The sequence below is a fragment of the Kogia breviceps genome, chromosome 1, assembly GCF_026419965.1.
Source record: "Kogia breviceps isolate mKogBre1 chromosome 1, mKogBre1 haplotype 1, whole genome shotgun sequence".
Taxonomy (NCBI): domain Eukaryota; kingdom Metazoa; phylum Chordata; class Mammalia; order Artiodactyla; family Physeteridae; genus Kogia; species Kogia breviceps.
In genome coordinates, this window is record NC_081310.1 from 123381620 (window position 1) to 123405669 (window position 24050).

Consider the following 24050-nt stretch of genomic DNA (forward strand, 5'->3'; position numbering starts at 1 on the left):
TCTCACTGTTGTGGCCTCTCCCATTGCAGAGCACAGGCCCTGGATGCGCAGGCTCAGCGGCCATGGCTCACGGGCCCAGCTGCTCCGCGGCATGTGGGATCTTCCTGGACCGGGGCACGAACCCGTGCCCTCTGCATCGGCAAGTGGACTCTCAACCACTGCGCCACCAGGGAAGCCCCTACCTCCTTTTTAATGTTATTTCTTTGCCCACTCTAAATTTATTTTTTCCTGCTTTTTATTTTATTTTATTTTTTGAACTTTTTAAAGTAAATGTATGCATTTTAACTTCACTGCTTGTTTTAAAACTTAGTTTCATCTCAAGTGGAGTGAATCAATATTCCAACTGTCAGTTTTGCTGAGAGACTTTCTTAGCATAATTTTCTTCATGTGTTCTGGGTGGTAGGCTTGTTCTGAGATCGCTTTCTCTTGCGCACTCTTTCGTGGTTTCCTGCACCCAGCTCCCCAGTCCACCATTAGGACTTGTCATGGTGTTCTGATGTTCTGCTGTGATGTCAGGATCTCACAGTTCCAGTCAGGGAGACATGGGCAGGCTGACTCAGTTCCTGGTTGGGAGGCACCCCAGATGCACGGTTTCCTCTGAAGTACCAGCTCCAGCAGCCAGTTAATTGCCATTCTTTTTAGCTTCCTTTTGGGAGTGAGGACCTTTGGCTACAAACAGTGACCAGGCTCCAGTCTCTTATCTTGCTTGGTGCATTTTTAGTTCCGTTACTGGCAGGAGCTGAGCTCCTGGCCGCTACTGCCTGCATTTGGATGACAGCCCAGCTGTTGCTTCAGCCCCACTCAGTATTCCATTTGTGCTCCACAGAAGTGTTTATCTTGTTTTTGAGTCCATGTATGCATTTTTGGTACCTCCTTTTATATTTTATCGTGGCTATACACGTTGAACACAGGGAGTGTTTTCAAACATAACTCTTGCTTTACTATCTTTTCATAAGAGAGAGACAGTGTGCTGTAATATAAAATTAGTCTCAAGACTACCATTATGAAGAATCAACATTGCTTCGGTAGTGCCAAACAAGGTAAACCTGCAATGTCAAATTCCTCTCCCCACAAGAAAAGGCTGGATTTCTTTATACATCTCCCCCTAACAGCATACGAGAGTACTTATTTTCCTACAACCTCAACAATTAAGTACAATATTTTTCCTATGAACTATAACCCCCAAATTGTTTCTCTGGTTTAGACTTTAAATCTTAGTTATGACTATATTATCACTGAAAGAAGTGAGAAAACTTGCTGCATATGGTAAAACAGCAGGCATCATTCCAATATGTTAATGTGTGACCCAGGGGTATTCTTTAGATTGTGACCTGTTCTTTTAAAAGATGGTGCTTTAACTTGGTTATGGCAAATTGGATACAGACATGTAGACTGGAGCCACAAAGTGGCAGGTGGGCCAACAGGAAGGTGATTATCTTTTACGCTCCCTTCACTCCTCAGATTCAAATACAACTGGTTCCAAAGGGTTGCACCCTGAAGCTGATCGTCCAGATTTGTCCCCAGTCTGATAGAACAAAACAAGCTATCTCTGCTGATCTAAGAGTGACCTAGCAAGAAACAGATCCCAAAGACCTATTCCCCAGGGCTTGTTCAGTGAGATACTAAGGACAGACTATCCATATAGTCTAAAACTATAAGGATAGTTTATAACTTATTGAATATCTACTTGATGCTAACCATTATAGGAAAATCAAGGAGGCATAACTAATGTTCTAAAACTTATTGAATATCTACTTTATTGAATATCTACTAAAACTTATTGAATATCTACTTGATGCTAACCATTATAGGAAAATCAAGGAGGCATAACTAACGTTCACTGTTCTAAAAGCACTTACAGTCTCATTGGAGAGACATAAATAGCCACATGAAAAGTCAAACAACAGTGCACACAAGGCTATATATATACCATGTGAATGATGTGGTAAATGAAATGAAAGCTAAGGCTTGCAACGAGCAGAGAAGGACTCGTCGAGTAGGAGCAACTTCATTTGGGCCTCGAAGCTGCTGGACTTGGATAGGTTTTGCGGGGAGGGTAAGGTCAGAATCTTGTGGCTTCCAGAGACAGGAGGCAAAGGGCTGCATTTGGGAAGAACAAGGAATAAGAAGAAAAAGATGGGACCTCTCTGGTGGTCCAGTGGTTAGGATTCTGAGCTTCCACTGCAGGGGGTGCAGCTCCGACCCTTGGAAGGGGAGCTAGGATCCTGCATACCGCACAGCATGGCACCCCCCCAATTTTTTTAATAAATAAATAAAAAGATGGACTGTTGCTCTTCCTTTCTGAGGTAGACCCATTTCTCCTAGGAAAAGAGATGGAGATACAAGGGGAGGGAATTAACTTTCATGTCACCAAGTTATCAGTTAATGTAGATCTAACTAATTATGTTCTCTCAGAAATAAGATGCTAGAAGACAAAGCATCTATCCTCAAGAGATGTGAGATTTACCTTCATCAGTGATTGGATTAACTCTGAGAATGCAGAATCTGTTTTAAGGCTAACTATTGAAAATATTTTAAGTACCAAAAAATCTTGTTGAGAAAGAAAGAACTGAAAAGGCAGGGAAGATGGTTTTAAAAGGGCAAAGATTTAAGTGATTTCATTCTCAGCAAATGTCTTATTCAAAAGGCTTGCTATTCTCCAAGTCCAAAACATGTGTATTTGGGGGCAATCACCACTGGAGCACAAAAACAGACATCCATGAGCACTGCACACACTGCATCACTCTCACTAACACAAACAAGTCCTTGTCTCCAGGGGAAATGGAAAAGTATAACTGCAAGGGTGTGGCTTCATTTCCTGCCTGCTGTGCACATGGCATCTTCCTTCTTTAATGACGATGTTTAAAACTCATGTGTTGGTCAGGAAATGACACCCTGTGTATGGAGGAAGTTTAGACCCAGAGAGTAAAGAGAGAAAGAGAGCAAGCAGTCTAAAGATAATTGACAAACTTTCAGATGTTTATTAATAAACACAAAGGCTGAGTAAAAAGTCTGTTTTTATTGCTTGCTCATTTTCTCAATAGCAACAGGAAAAGGAGACGCACGAGATCATAGCCTGGCACCTCTGGGGCATGAAGGCAATGTCCTGGGGAAAAAAATCGAAGGAGTTGGAGGGGTGAGATGATTAAAACTTAGATTTTTGAATTAACAAATTCTCTTGGTGATAAGGTATAACAATAGTACACTTGCTATAGGATTCACCTGTACCTGATTAAAAGCCAGATATCAAGCAAATCTTCTCTAGTGAAGCATCATCAGAAATTTCTCTGCTTGAGGAACATAAAATGCCACCAGTCTGGTAGAAGAATTAAACATTGAAAAAGTTAAAGCATAATTACCTGAGTCATTACTATACATTAATAGAACAAAAGTATACAGTTAACTGGAGCAGTTTTTAAGTACTGATTTCCCCTCTACCGTAGTACCTGTGGAAACATAGTGTAATTGTCTATTATCATTTTACCTCCTAGACCAATAAGCTCTCTAAAGGTAAGCTCCAACCTTGTTGACATTGCCTGGCACAAAATAAGTATGTACTAAATATGAGGTGAATAAACAAACACTGTGCCCCCTCCCCAAAGAAAAACCAACCACAACAACGGCAAGTACACACATGTATAAAATCAGATGCCAGTGAACATCTGGAAAAATTTGCCTTAGCTACCTTCCTCTGAGATGAAACAGCTCACTTCACACAATCTCCAAACTGCCTAGTGATTCCTAAAGCTGGAGCTAAGTGCTGACTCATTTAAGATACACAAAGAGAGTGCCAGATTTGGGAGGCACTACCTATTCATTTCACTTCCCAGTAAAAGAAGAAACCATCACATCTACCTTAGGATCCTGTATGCATTTTGATACCTCTCTTAATAAAGGCAATTCTCCTACCACTATGAATATACATACACTGACTTTTCGAGGGTAAGGATGACTATACGTACTATGAATGTTAATTTTTTTTAAACCCTTGGTTAGCCTGAGACTTTCCAGCCATAAAGGATGCTTTCATTTCCTGTAGCTTGTATTTTAGTTGTATCTATGTTATGTTTTCTTCCCCTTTCTTTTGAGGAAAGCTTCTTCAGGACACAAAAAAAGAAAAGAAAAATGAGGGACTGGATGAGATTCAAAACTGTTTTCATTTTGATCCATGGCATTTTTCCATAAGCCAAGTAGACTAATGAATTATTTGATCCATGGCAATTTAAGATCTAAGTGGAAAGCATCCATTTCAAAGTCAAACCATGCGAGAAAATTCAGTGCATATACAAAAACTATGGATAAACATTAGGAACATACTGTTAGTGATTCATAACCAAGACAATTTGTTTCTGGTGCATAAAAATTTGAAATATTTATAATTATGCTCTTGAAATAATGAAGAAAAAGCTCTGAAGCAACCCCCAGGTACTGAAACCATAGTTCTTACTCAACTGGCTTATCTCTGGACACCCTGCAGTTCACTGATAAATCTGTGAGCAGGAGTAAGATAAAAGACATTGGGAGAGTCCCAGAGAAACATAAATCCTCTGGACTATCCACACCAATGTACAAACAGCACAAAGACACAGAATTCTAACACTGGAATCATACAAATAAGCAAAAAAGTATTAAAAGAACCTTTAAAAAAAGATCATTTATTTTAGAAATTTTCTATAGTAATCAAAGCATAATTTGCTCTAGTACTCAGCAAGTGAATGATGTCAACTGCCAGGCTGTGGTAGCTGTACCTTGTTATGACATCACAGAAGACTTGCAGGTAAGGTAAGAGTCATGACAATTTGTCATTCAGGTGTGGTAGATGGTAGGAGAAATTTTTTTCCCAGTCATTATGCTTTTTGGAAGTTAAGCTATCTGGACTGCAGAAATACCATTAATTTGGTTCCAGGTGAATAGATCTTTTACCATATAAGGTGAATTTCAGTTATGGATTTTTTCTTTTTTCTGACTCATCTAGATGGCTGATCTCTGGGCAGGACTCAAGACTCTTCTTTGTTCTTCCTTACTTCTTTCTAGAAGGAGGGCTAGTAGAGATGTGGCAACATTAAAGGAGTAGTATTAAACCTTGGTGCTCATAAGGGGTTAAGGCTCTGAGTTCAAGCAGGGGATCTCTTGGAATTAGTTTGTTTGGAGTCTCTTCTTAGAGCTTCTCTTAGGAGCCATCACTTTGAAGTCTCTCTTCTTCCTTGAAGTTGATGTGATAGGGTGGGTCTGGAGCTGCCTCTCTCTTGGAAGTGGATTATACCCTCGGAGGGCCAGGGGAGGGGAGGATAGCTCACATAAGCTCTCCTCTTGGCTTTAGGGAGAATCAATAGTCAATTTCTTCCTCCCCACCCCTTCCTCACCCTGTCTCTTCTTTGCCCAGGTTCCCCCTTTCTTCACCTGGGCAAACAGCGATTAAAGGGAAAGAGGGTAAGGAGGCTTCCTGTGCTTCCTCCAGCTTCTGGTCCAGGTCTTCAGCACTTAGGCAAAGGAATACCTTGTGACTTATCTGAGTTCTGGCCTAGCTCACCTGGAGAGTGATAGTGAGGTTTGGGGCCAGAGCTTAGTTTTCATTAAATGTTCTTTTGCCTGTCTTGTTCTCTGTCTATGTAGCTCCTGCAGATCCTCTGGGAGAGGAAGGCAGGTAGCTGTGGGAGGGAAGAATTGGGCATGTGGACCTTGATCTCAGACTTCTCTCAATCTGTCTGCCAGAGACCCAACTCATCACACCTGTGACATATGGAAATGCCCCAGATGAAGAGAAGGCATTTGAAGTCTATAGTTTAAAATACTAAAAATAATAAATTTCTATTTTACCATCATTTTTTTTTCATATCTGTGAAGTGGCAATGATGCCAATCCTGCTCATTTAATAAAACTGGCTCAGATAGCCCATGTATTTTACTCCAAATCATATGGCAGAGTCCATGTTTACTGCTTGAAGCTTTGGGGAAAGATTTAACTCTTCTCTTTAATTTACTTGACCTAGCTGAAATTATAAAAATTAATCAAGATTTTATATTTCCAGTGAGCATATGAGGTTTCTTACAACGTAAAATGATGATGTAGCTGGTGGCCTGTTTATTAGACAAAAGATTTGTGGCGGATACTGCAGAATTTCTAAAAATATTAAGTTAAGAAACTGAACAGTACAATGATACACAAAAGTGATTCAGAAAGTGATCTCTACAACATTGTCTCATCATGCATTAGGTATTTTCTGAGTCCAGTATCCAGCACCAACATTTTAAAACTTAACATCAACATCCCCAAACATAAGCTAATGTCCTTGAATTTAAGATTACACAGCCTTAGCTTTAGGTATCAGTGCAAAGAATGTCACTAGCTCTTAAGACTAATATACCTTGAGTAGGGAGATGCCAACTCAAATTTAAAGTAGCTAACTCTAATATTGCCAGTTATCATAGTTTATTTCTTAGGAGGGCTAAAGATTTAAACTTGCTATTACATGATGAACAGTCATGTGCACATTTAAAAGCCTTTATTCGTTTATTCTTAGAAATAAAGTGCTGTTACATCTAAAAAGCTGAAAGTCTTTATTTGCTAGACACTTCCATGTGGACATTTGCCTCACAAGTCTTATTCTTTGTAACACACCACAGCACTTTTTTTTTTCAGGAATATAATTTAAACCATCCTACCTAGAATATCAAGAAACTTGATTTCCCCAGGTAGACTTAACTATCCTTCCTCTTTTGCAGCTATTGCAATATGAACACATACACACACACACCCCCCCCACAGCAATTATCTTCTGTTTTAGAAGGATGTATATGAATGTCCATCTTTGCAACAATTTAAACACCTTCAGGGCGAAGACCAAGTTTTGTGTTGTCAGAACTTAGCACAGTGCCTATAACATAGCATACTGAATAAACTGGTACAATGAATGAATGTGTTATTTTGCTTCTCCAACTATTCCTTAAGCTCCTTTGGGGCAGAGATGGAGCCTTAAATTATTTTGTATTCCCAATAATACCTAACAGAGCTGGGAACCTAGTCAATATTCAATAAATATGCACCGATTTATTTGCAGTTTCATAGCAAAATTTCATTAAACAGAACACTTCTTGCTATCACCAAATACACTCAAGTAGAAACTAGATATTAATCTGTCAAGGAAGCTATAAAAGAGATTTCTATACTGGATGAGAACTTATACAAAATCACCTCTAAATTCTTCTCCAATTCTGAAATTCTATTATTTTTATTTTTAAAAGAAATTTAACTAGTGCAGGACTATAACCTTCTTAGATTAGAATAAACCAATATCATGAAAATATCACCATTACTCAGAAACCACTAAATTTTAAACGAATTTGGAAAAATCTCCAAAAGACTAAAGTATACTAAATAGTTAATGAACATAAGCAAGCCCTCAAAAGTTCATTTGAAAACTGGTTGTTTAGAAAGAAGAAACCATTTTCCCACAAAACAACATGGAGGTTTTTAGACTCTCAGGGCAGTTCATGAAATCTATTCCATGGGTACAAGATCAAGTACTAATACTGTTACAGAACTCAATCAACACTCATAATGTGGTTAATTTGGGGATGCCCGAAATATACTTCTCCATACAACATCCGTATGAATGGGCAATCACCTGGGTAAGAAAAACCTGGTTTTCACCATGGCATTCAACTTTATTATAAAACAGCCACATATGGCCAAAACATAAATTCTCAGTTCTGTAAAAATATACTTCATTGGTCTCACTGAAATGATTCTGTAACTTGCTCTACTGAGGTGCCTCAATGTCTATAGTTTCTTAAGTTTCTCTGTCATAACAGAATGATTTTTTTTAAACACAAATTTTGGCTGTAGTTTTCTAACATGTGAGGGCATATAACATATACAAGTCAGGAACTGTTGATCTATTATTAGCACATTTTTGCAGTACATCCTCAAAGGACTTTCTCTTTTTTTTTTTTTTTTTTTTTTTTTTTTGCGGTACGCGGGCCTCTCACTGTTGTGGCCTCTCCCGTCGCAGAGCACAGGCTCCGGACGCGCAGGCTCAGCGGCCATGGCTCACGGGCCCAGCCGCTCCACGGCATGTGGGATCTTCCCAGACCGGGGCACGAACCCGTGTCCCCTGCATCGGCAGGGGGACTCTCAACCACTGCGCCACCAGGGAAGCCCTCAAAGGACTTTTTCTTTCAAGTTTATTGCTCAAGCATAAGGGCCTGTCTCCCTTCTCTGGCACTAGGTTTATGCTAATTATTCTAGAGAGGATGCTCCTAGTATTCCTATTCAGCTCTGCAGAGTGCTGTGGTTAATCTCTGATACTACTAAAGAAAGATCATTTGCTACTGGCTGCTTTTTCTACTTTTTGCAGGGGAGATCTGATTTTTATCACCTTGTCGTTAACTATCCCACACAAAGTTTTCCTCCATCAGTTTATGATCCAGTTTTAAATTACAGTTTGTACAATTGTTTTTATTATTAAAAGAGTCAATGAATTCTTAGAGCTGCCGAAGCACATTGATGCATTCACTCAACACACATTTCTTGAGTGTTAGGTCTAAGACACAAAGGTGGGTACAAAGATGTATCACACACAGATACTACCTTTTAGCAATTTGAAGTCTTGAATGGGCCATGAGATATGTTCTTAACATTTTCTTCCACACACTGTGGTTAGTTAAGTGTCAACAAAGGGTAATACTAATTGTTTTGGTAGTTCATAAGGTCCCAGGTTCCAGATACTGCAGGATTAAATTCTTTGTCTTAACTCTGGCAAGTCTGAAGCTTAAATCTCAGAAGGCTGACATTTTTAAAAAATAAATTTATTTATTTATTTTTATTTACTTTTGGCTGCGCTGGGTCTTCATTGCTGCACGCGGGCTTTCTCTAGTTGCAGCAAGAACTAGAGAAAACTAGTTTTCTAGTTGGAGGCTACGCTTCGTTGCAGTGCATGGCCTTCTCATTGCGGTGGCTTCTCTTGTTGAGGAGCACGGGGTCTCGGCACGTGGGCTTTAGTAGCTGCAGCACGCAGGCTCAGTAGTTGTGGCTCACGGGCTCTAGAGTGCAGGCTCAGCAGTTGTGGCTCACGGGCTCTAGAGTGGAGGCTCAGTAGTTGTGGTGCACGGGCTTAGTTGCTCCACGGCATGTGGGATCTTCCCGGACCAGGGCTTGAGCCCATGTCCCCTGCATTGGCAGGCGGATTCTTAACCACTGCACCACCAGGGAAGCCCATCAGAAGGCTGATGTTTGCAGTAATGCTCAATTTAGGACAATACTGACTTCAAGCCTTACACAGTGGATCCTAGCAAGAAAACACTGCAAGGGGCTACACTCCCCCGTGCTGTCTCTACATCTGCCACACTGGCCTCTTGTGATTCCTTTGCCTGGGATGTTCTTCTTCCAGATGCCCACATACCTCCCTCTCTCAGTTCCTTTAGTTCTGCTCCAATGTGACTTTTTCAGAGAGGACTTCCTTGACAACCCTGCTTAAAGTAGGATCCCTGTCCCTCTCTCTCCTTACACTGCTTTTTCCTTACAAAGCGCTTATATCTGACATTATATTTTAAATGTATCTTTATTTTTTTGGCAGGGCCTTGTCATTTTTATCACTGCTTAACCCCATTGCCTGGAACTATTTATTATATGTTAAAGACAAATGTGCATGGTTCTGTCTGAGGACACATGGATTCTCCTTGTAGCCTCCCCTCCACCAGGCTATTCACTCTCTACATGGGCATCTGCAATAATAGGAATCTCACTACCTAACATGACATTTTCAGAAAGTTCTTAACCTTTTGAAAGTTGAGTTTGCTTTGAGCGAAAATCTTCTTTCCTAAAACTTCTGTTGTTGGTTGTATTTGGTGTTCTAGGACACGTGGAATCAGTTTAAACCATCTACACTTTCCACATGGCAGTTCTTTGAGCATCTGCTGTCTGTTCTCATAGTCCCATCAATCTTCTCAACTTTAGGCTATGTATACCTTCAACCAGGTCTCATATAGGTGTTTTGGTCTCTCTTTTATGCTGGTCACAATCTCTTAAGTTATGGAGTAAAATACCCAGAAATTAGCACAGTATCTCTGTAATTCAAAGGTCTCAGTCCCTTTCCACAGCCGTTAAATGCTCACTGTACATTAGCACATGCCAAAAATGTCTCATCCACTTTTCCTCACTCACTCATCCCTTCATTCCACAGAATGAACTCCGGTGAGCACTTACACATGACTCACAGGACTGCTATTGTCTTTCATTCTGGGGATGCAGGAATGAACCCAACAGATGAGGCCTGGTCTTATAAAGTTTCTATCCCTAACAATTAGAAATAATTCTTCCAACTAGAGTTTTGTTTTTGAAACAGAGGGATGCTAAATCTTAGAGCTAACAATTTACCCACATGTGAAATTTAGAGTTAGGAAATTTCCTGCTTGTGAAATAGAATATTTGCACAGAGATTTAGAAATTTACAACTGGAAAAGGGATGAGAATTAGATGGAGCTTCTGAAGAAATTAGTTCATATAGTCAAAGTGCTTTGTTGTGTGTGCAGTGGGATTGGGGACCCTAGGGACAGAGGGCTGAACTCTCCATATTCCTCAAGGTACAGTATGTTATCAGGTCCTGCAAAGCCCCTCCCCCCCCATCTCCTTCATCTCCTCTTCCTCCTCTCTGTTTCTTTTCTTTCCTTTTATCACCTTACACCATTCTATTCCCCTTCACCACCATAAGTGAGCACTCTTCAAATAAATTTTGGTATATGTTCACCAAGTTGCTTTTTCTTAAAAAAAAATCTAACTAGAATTTTCTTAATATTGCTTTGAATTTATAAACTAATTTTTGAGGACTGAACATCTTTGTAATATCAAGTTTGTGCCAATCCAAAGACATACAATGTCTTTCCATTTATTCAAATTGTCTTATATGTCATTGACTAGGCATTTAAAAGTTTCTAACTTCTTGTGTATTCCTTTTTTTTTTCACTTTATAAACTTATTTATTTATTTATTTTTGGCTGCGTTGGGTCTTTGTTGCTGTGGACGGGCTTTCTCTAGTTGTGGCGAGCGGGGGCTGCTCTTCGTTGTGTGCACGGGCTTCTCATTGCGGTGGCTTCTCTTGTTGCCGAGCACGGGCTCTAGGCGCGTGGGTTTTAGTAGTTGGGGCGTGCAGGCTCAGTAGTTGTGGCTCGTGGGCTCTAGAGCGCAGGCTCAGTAGTTGTGGCACACAGGCTTAGTTGCTCCACGGCATGTGGGATCTTCCCAGACCAGGGCTCGAACCCGTGTCCCCTGCATTGGCAAGCAGATTCTTAACCACTGTGCCACCAGGGAAGTCTTTGTGTATTCTTGATTAGCTTAACTCCTAGATATCTGATAGTTTTTGTTGCCATTCTGAGTGGCATTCTGAGAGGCCCGCGTACTGCAAAAAAAAAAAAAAAAAAAATGTAGTGCCAGTGTTGGCCTAATCCTTACCACAGGGTCACTGTATCGCTGGGAGGATCCAGATGTGGTCAGTATTTTCAGTGAAATGGGAAAGAGGGGACTTGGAGAGGAACCAAGCGAGGACAGAAGAATTCAAGTGGATCTGTTTGCCTGATAGGATGAGAGGATCAGGGAGGGTCTCTAAATCAGGGGTCCTGATTAGAAATACAAGATTATCTCCCTCCATATAATGATAAACCCACTTAATAGAGATTTTTTTTTTTTTTTTTTTTTTTTTTTTTGCGGTACGTGGGCCTCTCACTGTTGTGGCCTCTCCCGTTGCGGAGCACAGGCTCCGGACGCGCAGGCTCAGCGGCCATGGCTCACGGGCCCAGCCGCTCCACGGCATGTGGGATCTTCCCGGACTGGGGCACGAACCCGTGTCCCCTGCATTGGCAGGCAGACTCTCAACCACTGCGCCACCAGGGAAGCCCAATAGAGATTTTTAAACACGGATTTTGGTGATTTACGGTACAGGATCCACAATAGAGACTAAATATACAGTAAATCTCATTTGCTTCACATAGGAAAAAAATCCAATACTCTGTCAGTGCTTTATTATTTGAGGGAGAAGATGTATTATTAAACGATCAATAGGCAACATGGTCATAACAATCCATAATAGTGAAATAAAAGGAAATGTTCCCCATTCACTGACTGGCATTGGACGGCATCAGATGATCTAAGAAAAGCATTTAGATATATGCCCTGTGTTAAACCCAAGCAAGTGAGGTGAAAGGCACTCATATATTATTCTTGTGGCCAGGAATTCACTGCACATTAAGTTGTCAAGGTGATAGATGACAAGAAATAAAGTTCTAGGGAAGAAAGAAGTATCAGTTTGAATAAACCACCATAACAAGGAAGTCCTAACTAAGGCATATTTTTGTTACTAGATGTAACAGGGCTTTTGAAGTAGTGTTTCTCTCACAGCATCCACCACCATCCCTACAGAGATGCAAAAGGTTTCTCTTTAAAATTATTTTCACCATCAAATGATTTTTGTTTCATATTCCCCAAAGACTGAAGTAGAATATTGACATGTCGTGGGTATATAGAAACTTTATAAAACGTATCTCAGATGAGGTCTTCATTTTAAGCCTACCCATTGGTGCTATCTGCTGTTTCATTAGGATTCTGAATTTCACCTTAAACAATAGGCTAATCTAAGTACGAATTTCTGAGTCTCCATCTGTAAATTCAGATTTGGCAAAAGAAAAAGATCTACTAGAGATCCCGGTTAGTATGGGACAGAGGATTGGGGGAGAGAGGTATTACAGAAGCAAGGATTCAGGGCACATTATCAAAATGAACTACTCTGAAATCCCTCTGCAGTCTATAATTTTAACCACCTGTGCTTTCCAGTGAACTGCCTGTGGGCATTATCAGCTGAAGGCCATGTGCCATGGCGTTGATGCTGATGGTTCTAAATCAGAGAAGCAGGTGAGTATGTACCAAAAATAAAAGTGGGGATTAACTCCAACCAGCCAGCTCAGATGTTCCAGACTCTTCTCCTGTGTGATCCTGCTGGCTCTGGCCAGTTTGCTCCTGGTGATTGGCTTAGTCCACAAGGATTTTTTTTTTTTGGTAGGTGATTTCAAGTCATTGAAATCATTGTCTTGGCTCCCCCCCCCCCCCCCCGCCCCACTAATTCAGAAAGCAGGAAATGTCTTTCCTGTGTAGCAGTCACAGAGCAGTCCCCTAGGGTTTCCAGGGGGCTTGCCTTCCAGTTCCTGTTTCTGGTTTCTAACTGTTAACTCTATATTTGGTAATGGCCTGACGATGGGCTCTTTTGGATTTGGTCACAATAAGATGGATAACCTGGAGTCACGGAGCAGAGATCTAAAGCAATCTTATTTTTCCAGGAAGCAACGCGTTGACCTTTCAGAATTTCGTCTATTTTATTGAGTGTTTTGAGTATTTGAATAATGTTGTTTGTTTATAGCACAAGATTGGGTGTTTATGCTACGGGTCCTTGAGGGTCTGTGACTGTACAGAAATAGGATACATACACTCTCCTGGTTTCCAATGAGTTTATATTTGTTTCTTTGTTTCTTTCTGATGTAATCTAAGGAATGCTTTTTATGCATGCTCTTATTCCATGGCAGCCTTGAAAATAGCTACTTGCTCAGAAATGAATAAATATTTCTCAGATGAGTAAGACAAGTGTTGAGTTTAATCCTTTTACATCAGGGCAAGGAAGAATCAACACCCCATTGATAGTCGATAACTTCCTCCTTCCCCCAGTATCTTTAAAGCTACATAGTGTTAAACCTATATGCACACAATCTTTTAGGAATAAAGAGATAATGAAATATTGTTTGCCTTTGGAAGAAGCCATTTAGAAAATAGTCAAAAACTACTGGATTCCTATTTTACCACCAGGGTGCTCTTCTAACCCTACTTAGATTTTGCTTTGTCGTGTTTTCAAACCCCAAGAGTTAACTTGTTTTGTAAGTGAGATCAGAATGACTGCACTTTCATTTCACAAAAGGAAAATCAAGGCATAAAAACATATTTTGATTATTTTAATATCACCTTGGAAATGGGAAAGGATTTTGAGCTTCACAGAGAACCTTTTGTTTATGAAGTTATCGGTCATTAAACCAATTTCAGAGGATTATCATAAGAGAGCTAAAATAAGAGATTAAATTCTCCCCCTTGGAAACATTACTTTCATTTGTAATATGAATACTGGGTGGTTTTACTTTCTTTAGTAATTTACATCTTATTTCTTGTCTCTTCAATGTTCACTATAGGTTGGAAGTTTTTTTTTTTAATAGCAGGTGTATAGTGAATAATCTTTTAGAGAATCTAAGCTGTAATTCAGAAAATCTATTCTTTTTATAACTTTCTATTTTCTCTTTTAGTCATTTTGCACTTGTTTTTATACTTAAAATCCTGTTTTACAAGACAAAATTTGGCCACAGGATCTGTGCAATTGTAATGATTCCATAATATCCCATAGCAGGGTGCACAGGGGGGAAAGCCACATGCTGGAGAACTGACCTGAGATCTGAACCCTCGCTGCATCCCTCTTGGCTTTGGGGCATTACCTAACCTTTTAGGTGAGAATTCTCACCTGAAAGATGGGACTAATCTACTCCCCAAGGGTCCTTCTGGGAGCTAAATAAAGTACATAGGTATTCTACACACAGGTAGCACAGGTTCCTTACCAGTGTCATTCAATGCGAGTGCTATTAGCATCCTGGATTCTGTGGGAATGCCCCACTCAGTGCAGGATGCCCCCCAAAATGCCATGAGGATACATAATGAGGGCTTTGTGAAATGATCACACTAAATCTATTGATTATGCTGAATTTTTCTTCCATTCCTCTTTTTTCAAATGTATATTTTGGCTTTGTATACTCATTCTTTGAGAATTAGCTCAAATTCACCTCCTCAAGTCCCTAACTTCCAGTAGCTGAGATGACATCATATTTAATGCTCTTGAAATCTACCACCATAAAGGTGCTTACACACCAAATGGCATTGCTTCTGTATTTGTACAGTCTGCAGACTATTAGCAGTCTGAGGGCAGGGGCTGTACTGTATTTCTCTGTCAGTGTTTCGAGCACCCCCACATAATGCCTAACATATCTCGGGTGCTTAGGGATGTTTGTTGAACAAATGGTCCACCTCATATGAATTCTGAGCCTGGTAACCTTCCTATTCTGATGGAATCTTCCTTTGGGGTATTTCACATTTTTTAGAATCTTGACATCTCAGACTACACTTCCTGTACCCAGTCAACTGGCATCCATATTCTTCTTAAAGGCTGTGAGGATAAAACAGGCCTGTGTGTGAAGGGTCCAGATTAGGTCACCCATCTGAGGAGCAGGTACTAAGCGTGCTGGGCAGGATGCTAAGTGGGGTGCTTCTGTGCAGCAGAGAGACGTGACGGGGGCTGTGCTCCAGGAAGATGGTTCTGACCAGGGCTCAGGAAGAGAGGCTTAAGTTGTTTTGAAGCCCCTTCTGAACTCACTGTGGCCACATCCCTAAATGATGTTCATCATAGACATTTTCATAGGTCCACACTACCATTTTCATTTATTTTGTTCCAAGTTAGCTACTAGTTCTTATAGATACTCTGTGTGGTTTCTCTTTTCTGCATTTCATCCTGCTATGGAATAAGTAAACAAGAGAAACAACTAAATACTCCAATATAAAATTAAAAATTAAAAAAACGACAACGGAGAAACGACTCCTGTGCTTGTTCATAAGCAGGTCCTGTGGCAGTGCTGGTGCTGTGCGTGGCACAGTAATAAAGACAGATGTAGAGTCCTCCTGCAGATCTAGGTCACCTCCCTCTGCTATTTCCCAAACTTGCCATTCCCAAATTCGCCCTTCTCCACTACCTACCTTGGTGCCACATCCTGCTACCTCCCTTACCTCACAATCTCTCAGCACCTGTGTCACTTATTATTTCACAGAAGCTACAAGGCACACACTCCCATCTTACCGTGCCTCTCCTCTCCTGCAACAAAATGCATCTGTAGCCATCATTACTATTCTTGTGGAAGGTACCCCCTCCACCCAAATCAAGGATAATCCCACCTGGATCCTGGATCCATCACATCCTTCCTCCTGAAGATGACCATTCTTTTCTTACCCTGAACTACCGGGTCTTATATCCAACTGCTTACTTCTCCACTTGGATATCTAACATATTTTAAACTCAACATGCTCAAAACCAAACTTTTTCCAAGTGGCTCAGGCCTAAAAATCTTAGAGTCATTCTTGATTTCTCTTTTTCTCTCATATGTATCACTCATGCTCAGTTCAATCTTCTAGCAAGTCAATGTTTTTCCTTCAAAATATATCCAGAACTACGGCTTCAGTCCTGGTCCAAGCCATCTGATTCACGTCTTCCCTGGATTATTGCACTAGCCTTCTCAGTAATCTCCCTGCTTCCGCTCTTGCCCCCCATACTGTATTCTCAACACCTAGAGTGGTCTTGTCAAAACCTAAGTCAGATAATGCCAACCCTCCAAACATGTCCCACCTTTGTCAGAGCAAGGACAAAACCTTTACAGTGGCCTCCAGGCCCTACATGATCCGGCAGCTGTTACCTCTCAGGCCTCATTCTTCTACCACTCTTCTTCTCACTCTGCTGTAGCCCACTGGCCACCTGGGTTTTCCCTCAACATGTGAGGAATACCCATGCTTCAGGCCTGTGACATCACCAGGGGTCTTCCTAGGATCATCTCAACATTCAAACTTATAGTATTATCACAAACCTCATTTGGTACCAGAATCATTGGAAAGAAACAGGATTGGAGACACAGCTTGTCAGCCAGGCAGCATCAGACTCTCTCCCTTTGGGGGAATCTTCACAACTGCCTGTGTGGTGGTCCACACCGCTGGCCAGGAGCTAGTCTCTCCCCAAGCTTCTCCATGATCATCTCAGGTGCAAGAAAAAGAGATCCACTGTAGGCAGATTCCAGATTTACTCTGGCTTCGATGCCTTAGGCTCCAAAGGAGCCAATAGCTCTTGTAACTCAATAGATACACCTTCCATGTATCAAGGGACATGCCCAGTTACAAGTGTCACCACAGTCACAGAAATCCCATCTATGGCTTCCTACCAGGCGCTTATCATTCTCCCGGCCCAGATGCAGTTGACCAATCAGCAGCCATTTAGGCCATAAGCAATGTTGCCTAGTAACACAGTTCACATTCTACCTTTATCAGACTCCCAGGGAAGGTGAGCTAGAAAGTTGAGAAAGCCAAATGTCAAATTCTCCTGCAGAAGGGGAGGGGTCCTGTGTCTGCTTTGTTCAGCGTGTCTCTTGCTCTTTCTGTTCCCTCTGTCTAGGTGGCTCCTCCCGGGACATCTGCAAGGCCTGCTCCCGCATTGACTTCAGTTCCCTCCTCAAAAGTCACCTCCCAGTGAGGCCACCCTATCTGAGAACAACAACTCCTAATCTCACCTGCTGTGATCTCCTACCATCCTCGTATGCTTTATTTTCTTTTTCATTGTCCTTATTACCTTCTAACATATATAATTTACCAACTGATTTTGCTTATTTTGCTTGTTTTTTCCCAAATTTAAGTTCTATAAGGCTGGGATATTTCTCTTTTATTTCTTTCCTCCTGCACTGATAATGCTTGGCCCCTAGAACAGTGCCTGGCACATAGTAGATTCTTCAACAACTATTTGTTTTATTTGTGAATGAATTAATGCCCTTTCTCTCTTTCACACTCTAGTTTTTCATTGGCATCCTTTTTTTTTTGGTGGGGGGAGGAGGGTGAGATATTTTCAGTCCACCCGTAAAAAGCAGCATGGTGTTAGGGATTAAGGATAGGGACTTTGGGGCCAAACTGCTTGGACTTCAATAAGGGTTTTGCTACTTACCTTGGAAGTTTCTCTAATCTCTCTGTGCCTTAGCTTTGCATCTATAAATGGGGATAGTAATAGTATATCCTAGGGTTGGTATGAGGATGAAATGATTTAAAACATGTGTAAAGTGTTCAGAAGAGTGCCTGACACGTAGGAAGCACTAGATGTTAACTATTATTAAAATCAGCATTAAAAAGGTCTTTATTTCTCCTCTGCACCACTTCTAGCTATTTCCCTCTCTCCTGGCTCCCCTTCCTCTCAGATGATCTACTTGAAAGTTCCATAAGGCTTTAACTCTCATTCACTTTTCCAGCCAGTGACACTAAGATTTCTAATGCCCTAGTTGCTGCTTTTCTCCCCTTAGCCCGTGAGTTAGTTGAACCACCTGCCATCACTGACCACATCTGAGCCCCTCCTCTCTCTTGGTTTCCCCCCTGTCCTTATGGATGCCCCTCCTCAGCCTTCTTCAGAGAAGTCTCCTTTTCATTCATTCACTCTTTACTGTTATTCCTGACATCATCTCACCAACCACATTCTGCTAGGGTGATTCCATTCCCAGGCATGGCTTCAACTCTCATGCTGATGACACCCAAAGGGTGTCAGTCCTAATGACTGTTTCCTAGAGACGTCATGTCCTTTCTCACATCCATGACTTGGAGCTTTCCTTCCTCTTCCTGGCACTTTCTTCATCCCCAGCTCCCTTTTTCTGACTGGTTCTCAAGTTTTAATATAACCATTTCTCTTGTTCCTCTCCTTTGGACACGCATAGAGCTTTTCAGAAGCCTCTAGCACAGTATAACCTTTTCTGTTGTTTGCTTTTTTTGTTGTTTTTTTTTTTAACATGTTGTTTGTTTATTTAGTTTCCCCCTAGAAATGAATTGCTTATAGGTATATGTGTCCTCAAAGTATGGCGCCTGATACATAGGTTTGCAAAAAAAAATCTGGATTCAATATATGAATATACAGTATGTATATAGAACAAATTATGATTCAGTTACAATTTAATTCAAAACTAAGCATCGGGTAAGATAATATCTCATCCAAATGTCAGTCCTTCCAGAAAATCTTATCGGGGTAAATATAAGAGATAAAGAAAAACGTTCCATTTTAACAATATAAATGGCACTCTGGCTATACATAATATATTTTTCTATATTCTATATTTTGCTGTGGATATAAAACCAACTTTGAAAGACAAAGGGCTCCCTTTGATGTTTGTGACATCAAATATTACTTGACCATAGTCAACTGCTCTTTGAGCTCAGTTAAATCTTACAAGTACCATATTTACCTAATTAGGAAAGTTTGGGAAATTAGGCTTCAGGTTTCCTGCCATGATTACAAACACCACACATAAGTAGATAAGAGCAACTAATATATACATGGTTAAAAATCACACCTCTTTTTTTTTTTTTACGGTACGCGGGCCTCTCACTGTTGTGGCCTCTCCCGTTGCGGAGCACAGGTTCCGGACGCGCAGGCTCAGCGGCCATGGCTCACGGACCCAGCCGCTCCGCAGCATGTGGGATCTTCCTGGACCGGGTCACAAACCCGTGTCCCCTTGATTGACAGGTGGACTCTCAACCACTGCGCCACCAGGGAAGCCCCCCCACCCCCCCTACACACTCTTTTTTAAAGAGGTTTCAACAGCTTAGTGTCTTGCTCTGGCTCTGTTTTGACATGAGTCTAGGCACCTACCTGCAAAGTGCATCCGAACACACCGATCATCAGCATGGCCACGGACAAGTAATCTGTAAATACATCCCACCATGGCTTCAGAACCCGGAAGGCAGGCTGCTGCTCAGAGAACTGCCGGAACTCTGTCACCGGAATCATGTTTCTGAGAAAAGAGAGATTACTGGTGAATTAATTTATCTTTATGCACAACATACTGCATTGTTAACAGCATTTGAAATTCTGCTTCAACTCGTCGGATTCAGTGGTCTGAATCAGTCCAGGAGCTGTCACAGCACCTCAGAGTTTTAACAAGCCATTGAGAAATCCACCAGTTGAGGAAATAAGGAGCCCCATGTAGAAAAAGCAAGTACCTTTACTAACTCTTGTCTAATCAGCAGATGCCCTTTAGCTCCACATGGACCAGAGAGAGCATGAACAGAGCCGCCCATTATTTCCCGGTGTCTCCCTTCCCCTAAACAGAGCACAAAGATGCCAGAAAGAGCAGAGCCCATCCTTTAAAATGTTTTTGCTATTTATCTTATCATCTTGGGTTTTTGCTTCAAACTATTTTTTTAAGTAGTATCCTCAGCATTGGTTTGTATTAATTATTTACTAATCCCTATTTGTAAAGCCTTTTGCTTGCTCCCTGGGGAAGGCAAACGCCTTTGCCACTGGTCCTTTTCTTGTAAAAGGGACAATCTCATTGTGGGGAGGAGGTGTTGGGGAGAACTTCAATTTTTTTGTGTGCCCTCCCTCTTTTTTTGGTTCCTGTGCTTTTGACTTGATTTTTTTTGTCTATTTCCTAAATTTCACTGTGAACCTCAAACTTATCCTCTGAGAAATCAGTTTTCTCTGGAAACACCTAACTCTATCTAAATGACAGAGGATAAATGAATAGGGTACACTGAGGCTCTGGGAAAAGGGGAAAAGAGACACATCCTTTTCTTAGCCTGCATTGTCCTTTCTTATCACTCAGTCCCACTTGCCTATATTATGATCTAAGACTTGAAGGTAACCATCCAGCTACTGGGAGAAGGAATATTCTTTCTTTATCTCACGGCAAGGAATAAGGGTGGCCAGTGAGGGCCAAAAAGACAGTTTCTCTCCCTTTTGCCATCTTTGGATCCAATAATCTTGCTCTTTACACCTGCCCCTGTTATTTAGTCTGATTAAAGGCAGGGAAAGGCTACATTTGGTGCTCATTCTCCCAAGCCTTTTTGTTTCCTGGATCTTCTCTTCCCTAATAGTGAATTAAAGGCTGTACAATAAACAGCCTAAAGAAAACCAGAGCCTCTTCTTTGAGTTCACTGCTGTTTATCTTTGGAAACGATTATAATGTGTTCCATTCCATCTCACTGCTCTATCTGACTTTTTCTTAAGCAGTCATTTGTCTTCCTTAACACACTGTTGGAAATTCAACCGCTTGGTGCTGCTTTTACCTATGACCTACCTACTTGACATCTGTGCAGCATTTGATATGATTGCCTCATTTTATTGAAACACAACTTTCCTTTTCTTTTTTTTGATATTTATTTATTTTTGGCTGCACCAGGTCTTAGTTGCGGCACTCGGGCTTTTCGTTGTTGTGGCATGAGGACTTCTTAGTTGTGGCACGCAAACTCTTAGTGGCAGCATGCACGCGGGATCTAGTTCCCCAACCAGGGATGGAACCAGGGTCCCCTGCATTGGGAGTGCGGAGTCTCACCCACTGGACCACCATGAAAAGTCCCAAAACACAACTTTCTTAACTCTACTTTGTTATCACCACCAGGATGCAAGTTTCTTGAAGGGGGAAAACCTATATGTTATGCATATGTGTGTTCTCAAAACATATGTTGCAGGCAAGTCACCCAAGCTAAATAAAAAACTTCACTTATTCCTAGTGTTATTAGCACAGACTAGTCCAAAGTTTGATTTTCCTGACTTTTCATGACATTTTTCTTCTCAGTGGATCATTATAATGTCATGGCCCCAAATGTTTTCTCATCACAGCTATCCAGTGGCAGTCACAGACAGGCACGAACTCATCTTAACTTCCACATTCTTCCTAGAAGCTACTGTCTTGTTCTATTTTGCACCCCTATCACTTACCACAGTGCCTGGAAAACAAGAGGCCCTGAACAACTGTCTGTTAAATGGTTGGGTAAGTTCAGATGCTTGTTCATGGAGCAATGCTCACTCAATCAGATTGTGGGGGACCCTAGCCAGCTACAGTGACAGAGCTAACAAGTATGGTACCTATGCTGTAGTCTACATCCTTTGATAGGTTTAGTTATTGTCTCCTTCATGATAAGTTCCCATACATCTTGGAGGGAATTGAGCTGTGTTCTCAAAGTTTTTGACCTCAGGATCCTTTCATGTTCTAAAATGTAGTGAGGAGGACCTAAAAGAGCACTTTTTAGGTGGGTGATACCTATTAATACTGGCCACATGAGAAATTAAAACCAAGAAATTTGGGCTTCCCTGGTGGCGCAGTGGTTGAGAATCCGCCTGCCGATGCAGGGGTCACGGGTTCGTGCCCTGGTCCGGGAAGATCCCACATGCCGCGGAGCAACTAAGTCCGTGAGCCATGGCCGCTAGGCCTGCGCGTCCGGAGCCTGTGCTCCGCAACGGGAGAGGCCACAACAGTGAGAGGCCCGCATACCACAAAAAAAAAAAAAAAAAAAAAACCAAGAAATTTCAAAAATATATATTAACCCACTTAAAAATAACAAACCCATTACAAGTTAACATAAATTGTTATTATAAAAAATAACTATATTCTCAACACAAAAATAATTAATGAGAATAATGGCATTGTTTTACATTTTTCTAAATCTCTTTAACAGCTGGCTTAATAGAATATAGCTGGATTCCCATATCTGCTTCTTCAATCTGCTGAGATATGTTGTTTTGATTGAAATTTATGAATCAAATATATATGCAGTTAGAAAAGGGAGGAGTATCTTAACAGACTTTTTATATAATTGGGGATATTAACTTTTGATAATATATCAAACTAACTTGGTTAGTTGCAATATGGAATCTGAAAACTATATCAATGAACTTTTCAAACTCCTTGATGTTAAAACTCATTCGTCAGGGAGGACCTTCAAGATGGTGGAGAAGTAAGACATGGAGATCACCTTCCTCCCCACAACTACATCAAAAATACATCTACATGTGGAACCACTCCTACAGAACACCTACTGAACGCTGGCAGAAGACCTCAGACTTTCCAAAAGGCAAGAAACTCCACAAGTACCTGGGTATGGAAAAAGAAAAAAGAAAAAACAGACAAAAGAATAGGGACGGGACCTGCACCTCAGGGAGGGATCTGTGAAGGAGGAAAGGTTTCCACACAGTAGGAAGCCCCTTCACTGCTGGAGACAGGGGGTGGCGGTGGAGGGGGAGCTTTGGGGCCACGGAGGAGAGAGCAGCAACAGGGGTGCGGAGGGCAAAGCGGAGAGATTCCCGCATGGAGGATCGGTGCTGACCAGCACTCACCAGCCCGAGAGGCTTGTCTGCTCAAGTGCTGGGGTGGGCGGGGGCTGGGAACTGAGGCTCGGGCTTCGGAGATCAGATCTCAGGGAGGGGACTGGGGTTGGCGGTGTGAACACAGCCTGAAGGGGGTTAGTGCGCTACAGCTAGATGGGAGGGAGTCCGGGAAAAAGTCTGGAGCTGCCGAAGAGTCAAGAGACAACTGTTTCGGGGTGCATGAGGAGAGGGGATTCCTTCCCTGTCTGCCCACAAAAGACAAAGCACCCCCTGAACAAGCTCCAGAGACGTGTGTGAGCCATGGCATTCAGCTTGGATCCCAGGGACAGGCATGAAACGCTAAGGCTGCTCCTGCAGCCACCAAGAAGCCTGTGTGCAAGCACAGGTCACTATCCACGCCTCCCCTCCCGGGAGGCAGTGCAGCCCGCCACGGCCAGGGTTCCGTGATCCAGGGACAACTTCCTCAGGAGAACACACGGCGCGCCTCAGGCTGGTGCAACATCACATTGGCCTCTGCTTCCGCAGGCTCACCCCGCATTCTGTACCCCTCCCTCCCCCAGGCCTGAGTGAGCCAGAGCCCCTGAATCAGCTGCTACTTTAACCCCGTCCTGTCTGAGTGAAGAACAGATGCCCTCAGGTGACCTACATGCAGAGGCAGGGCCAAATCCAAAGCTGAACCCCAGGAGCTGTGTGAACAAAGAAGATAAAGGGAAATCTCTCAGAAGCAGCGGATTAAATCTCCACACACAACTTCATGTACCCTGCATCTGTGGAATACCTAAATAGACAACGAATCATCCCAAATTGAGGAGGTGGACTTTGGGAGCAACTGTAGACTTGGGGTTTGCTGTCTGCGACTGATTTGTTTCTAATTTTTATGTTCACCTTAGTATAGTTTTTAGCACTTGTTATCATTGGTGGATTTGTTTATTGGTTTGGTTGCTCTCTTCTTTTTTTAATTATTTATGTTTTAATAATTTTTTTCATCTATTATCATTCTCTTTTTTGTTCTTTTTTTCTCGCTTTTCTTCTGAACCGTGTGGCTGACAGGGTCTTGGTGCTCTGGCCTGGTGTCAGGCCTGAGCCTCTGAGGTGGGAG

General features: G+C 41.7%; 1 protein-coding gene across 1 annotated transcript in view; it reads right to left on the reverse strand.

The window, feature by feature from the left end:
* LRRC8C (leucine rich repeat containing 8 VRAC subunit C) overlaps positions 1-24050 on the reverse strand; it is a 92471-nt gene that overhangs the window by 15003 nt on the left and 53418 nt on the right. The window contains exon 2 of the mRNA XM_059040489.2: positions 19496-19637. Coding sequence (XP_058896472.1) covers positions 19496-19633 — 138 coding nt within the window. The 5' untranslated portion in view covers positions 19634-19637. The remainder of the gene's footprint in view (positions 1-19495; positions 19638-24050) is intronic.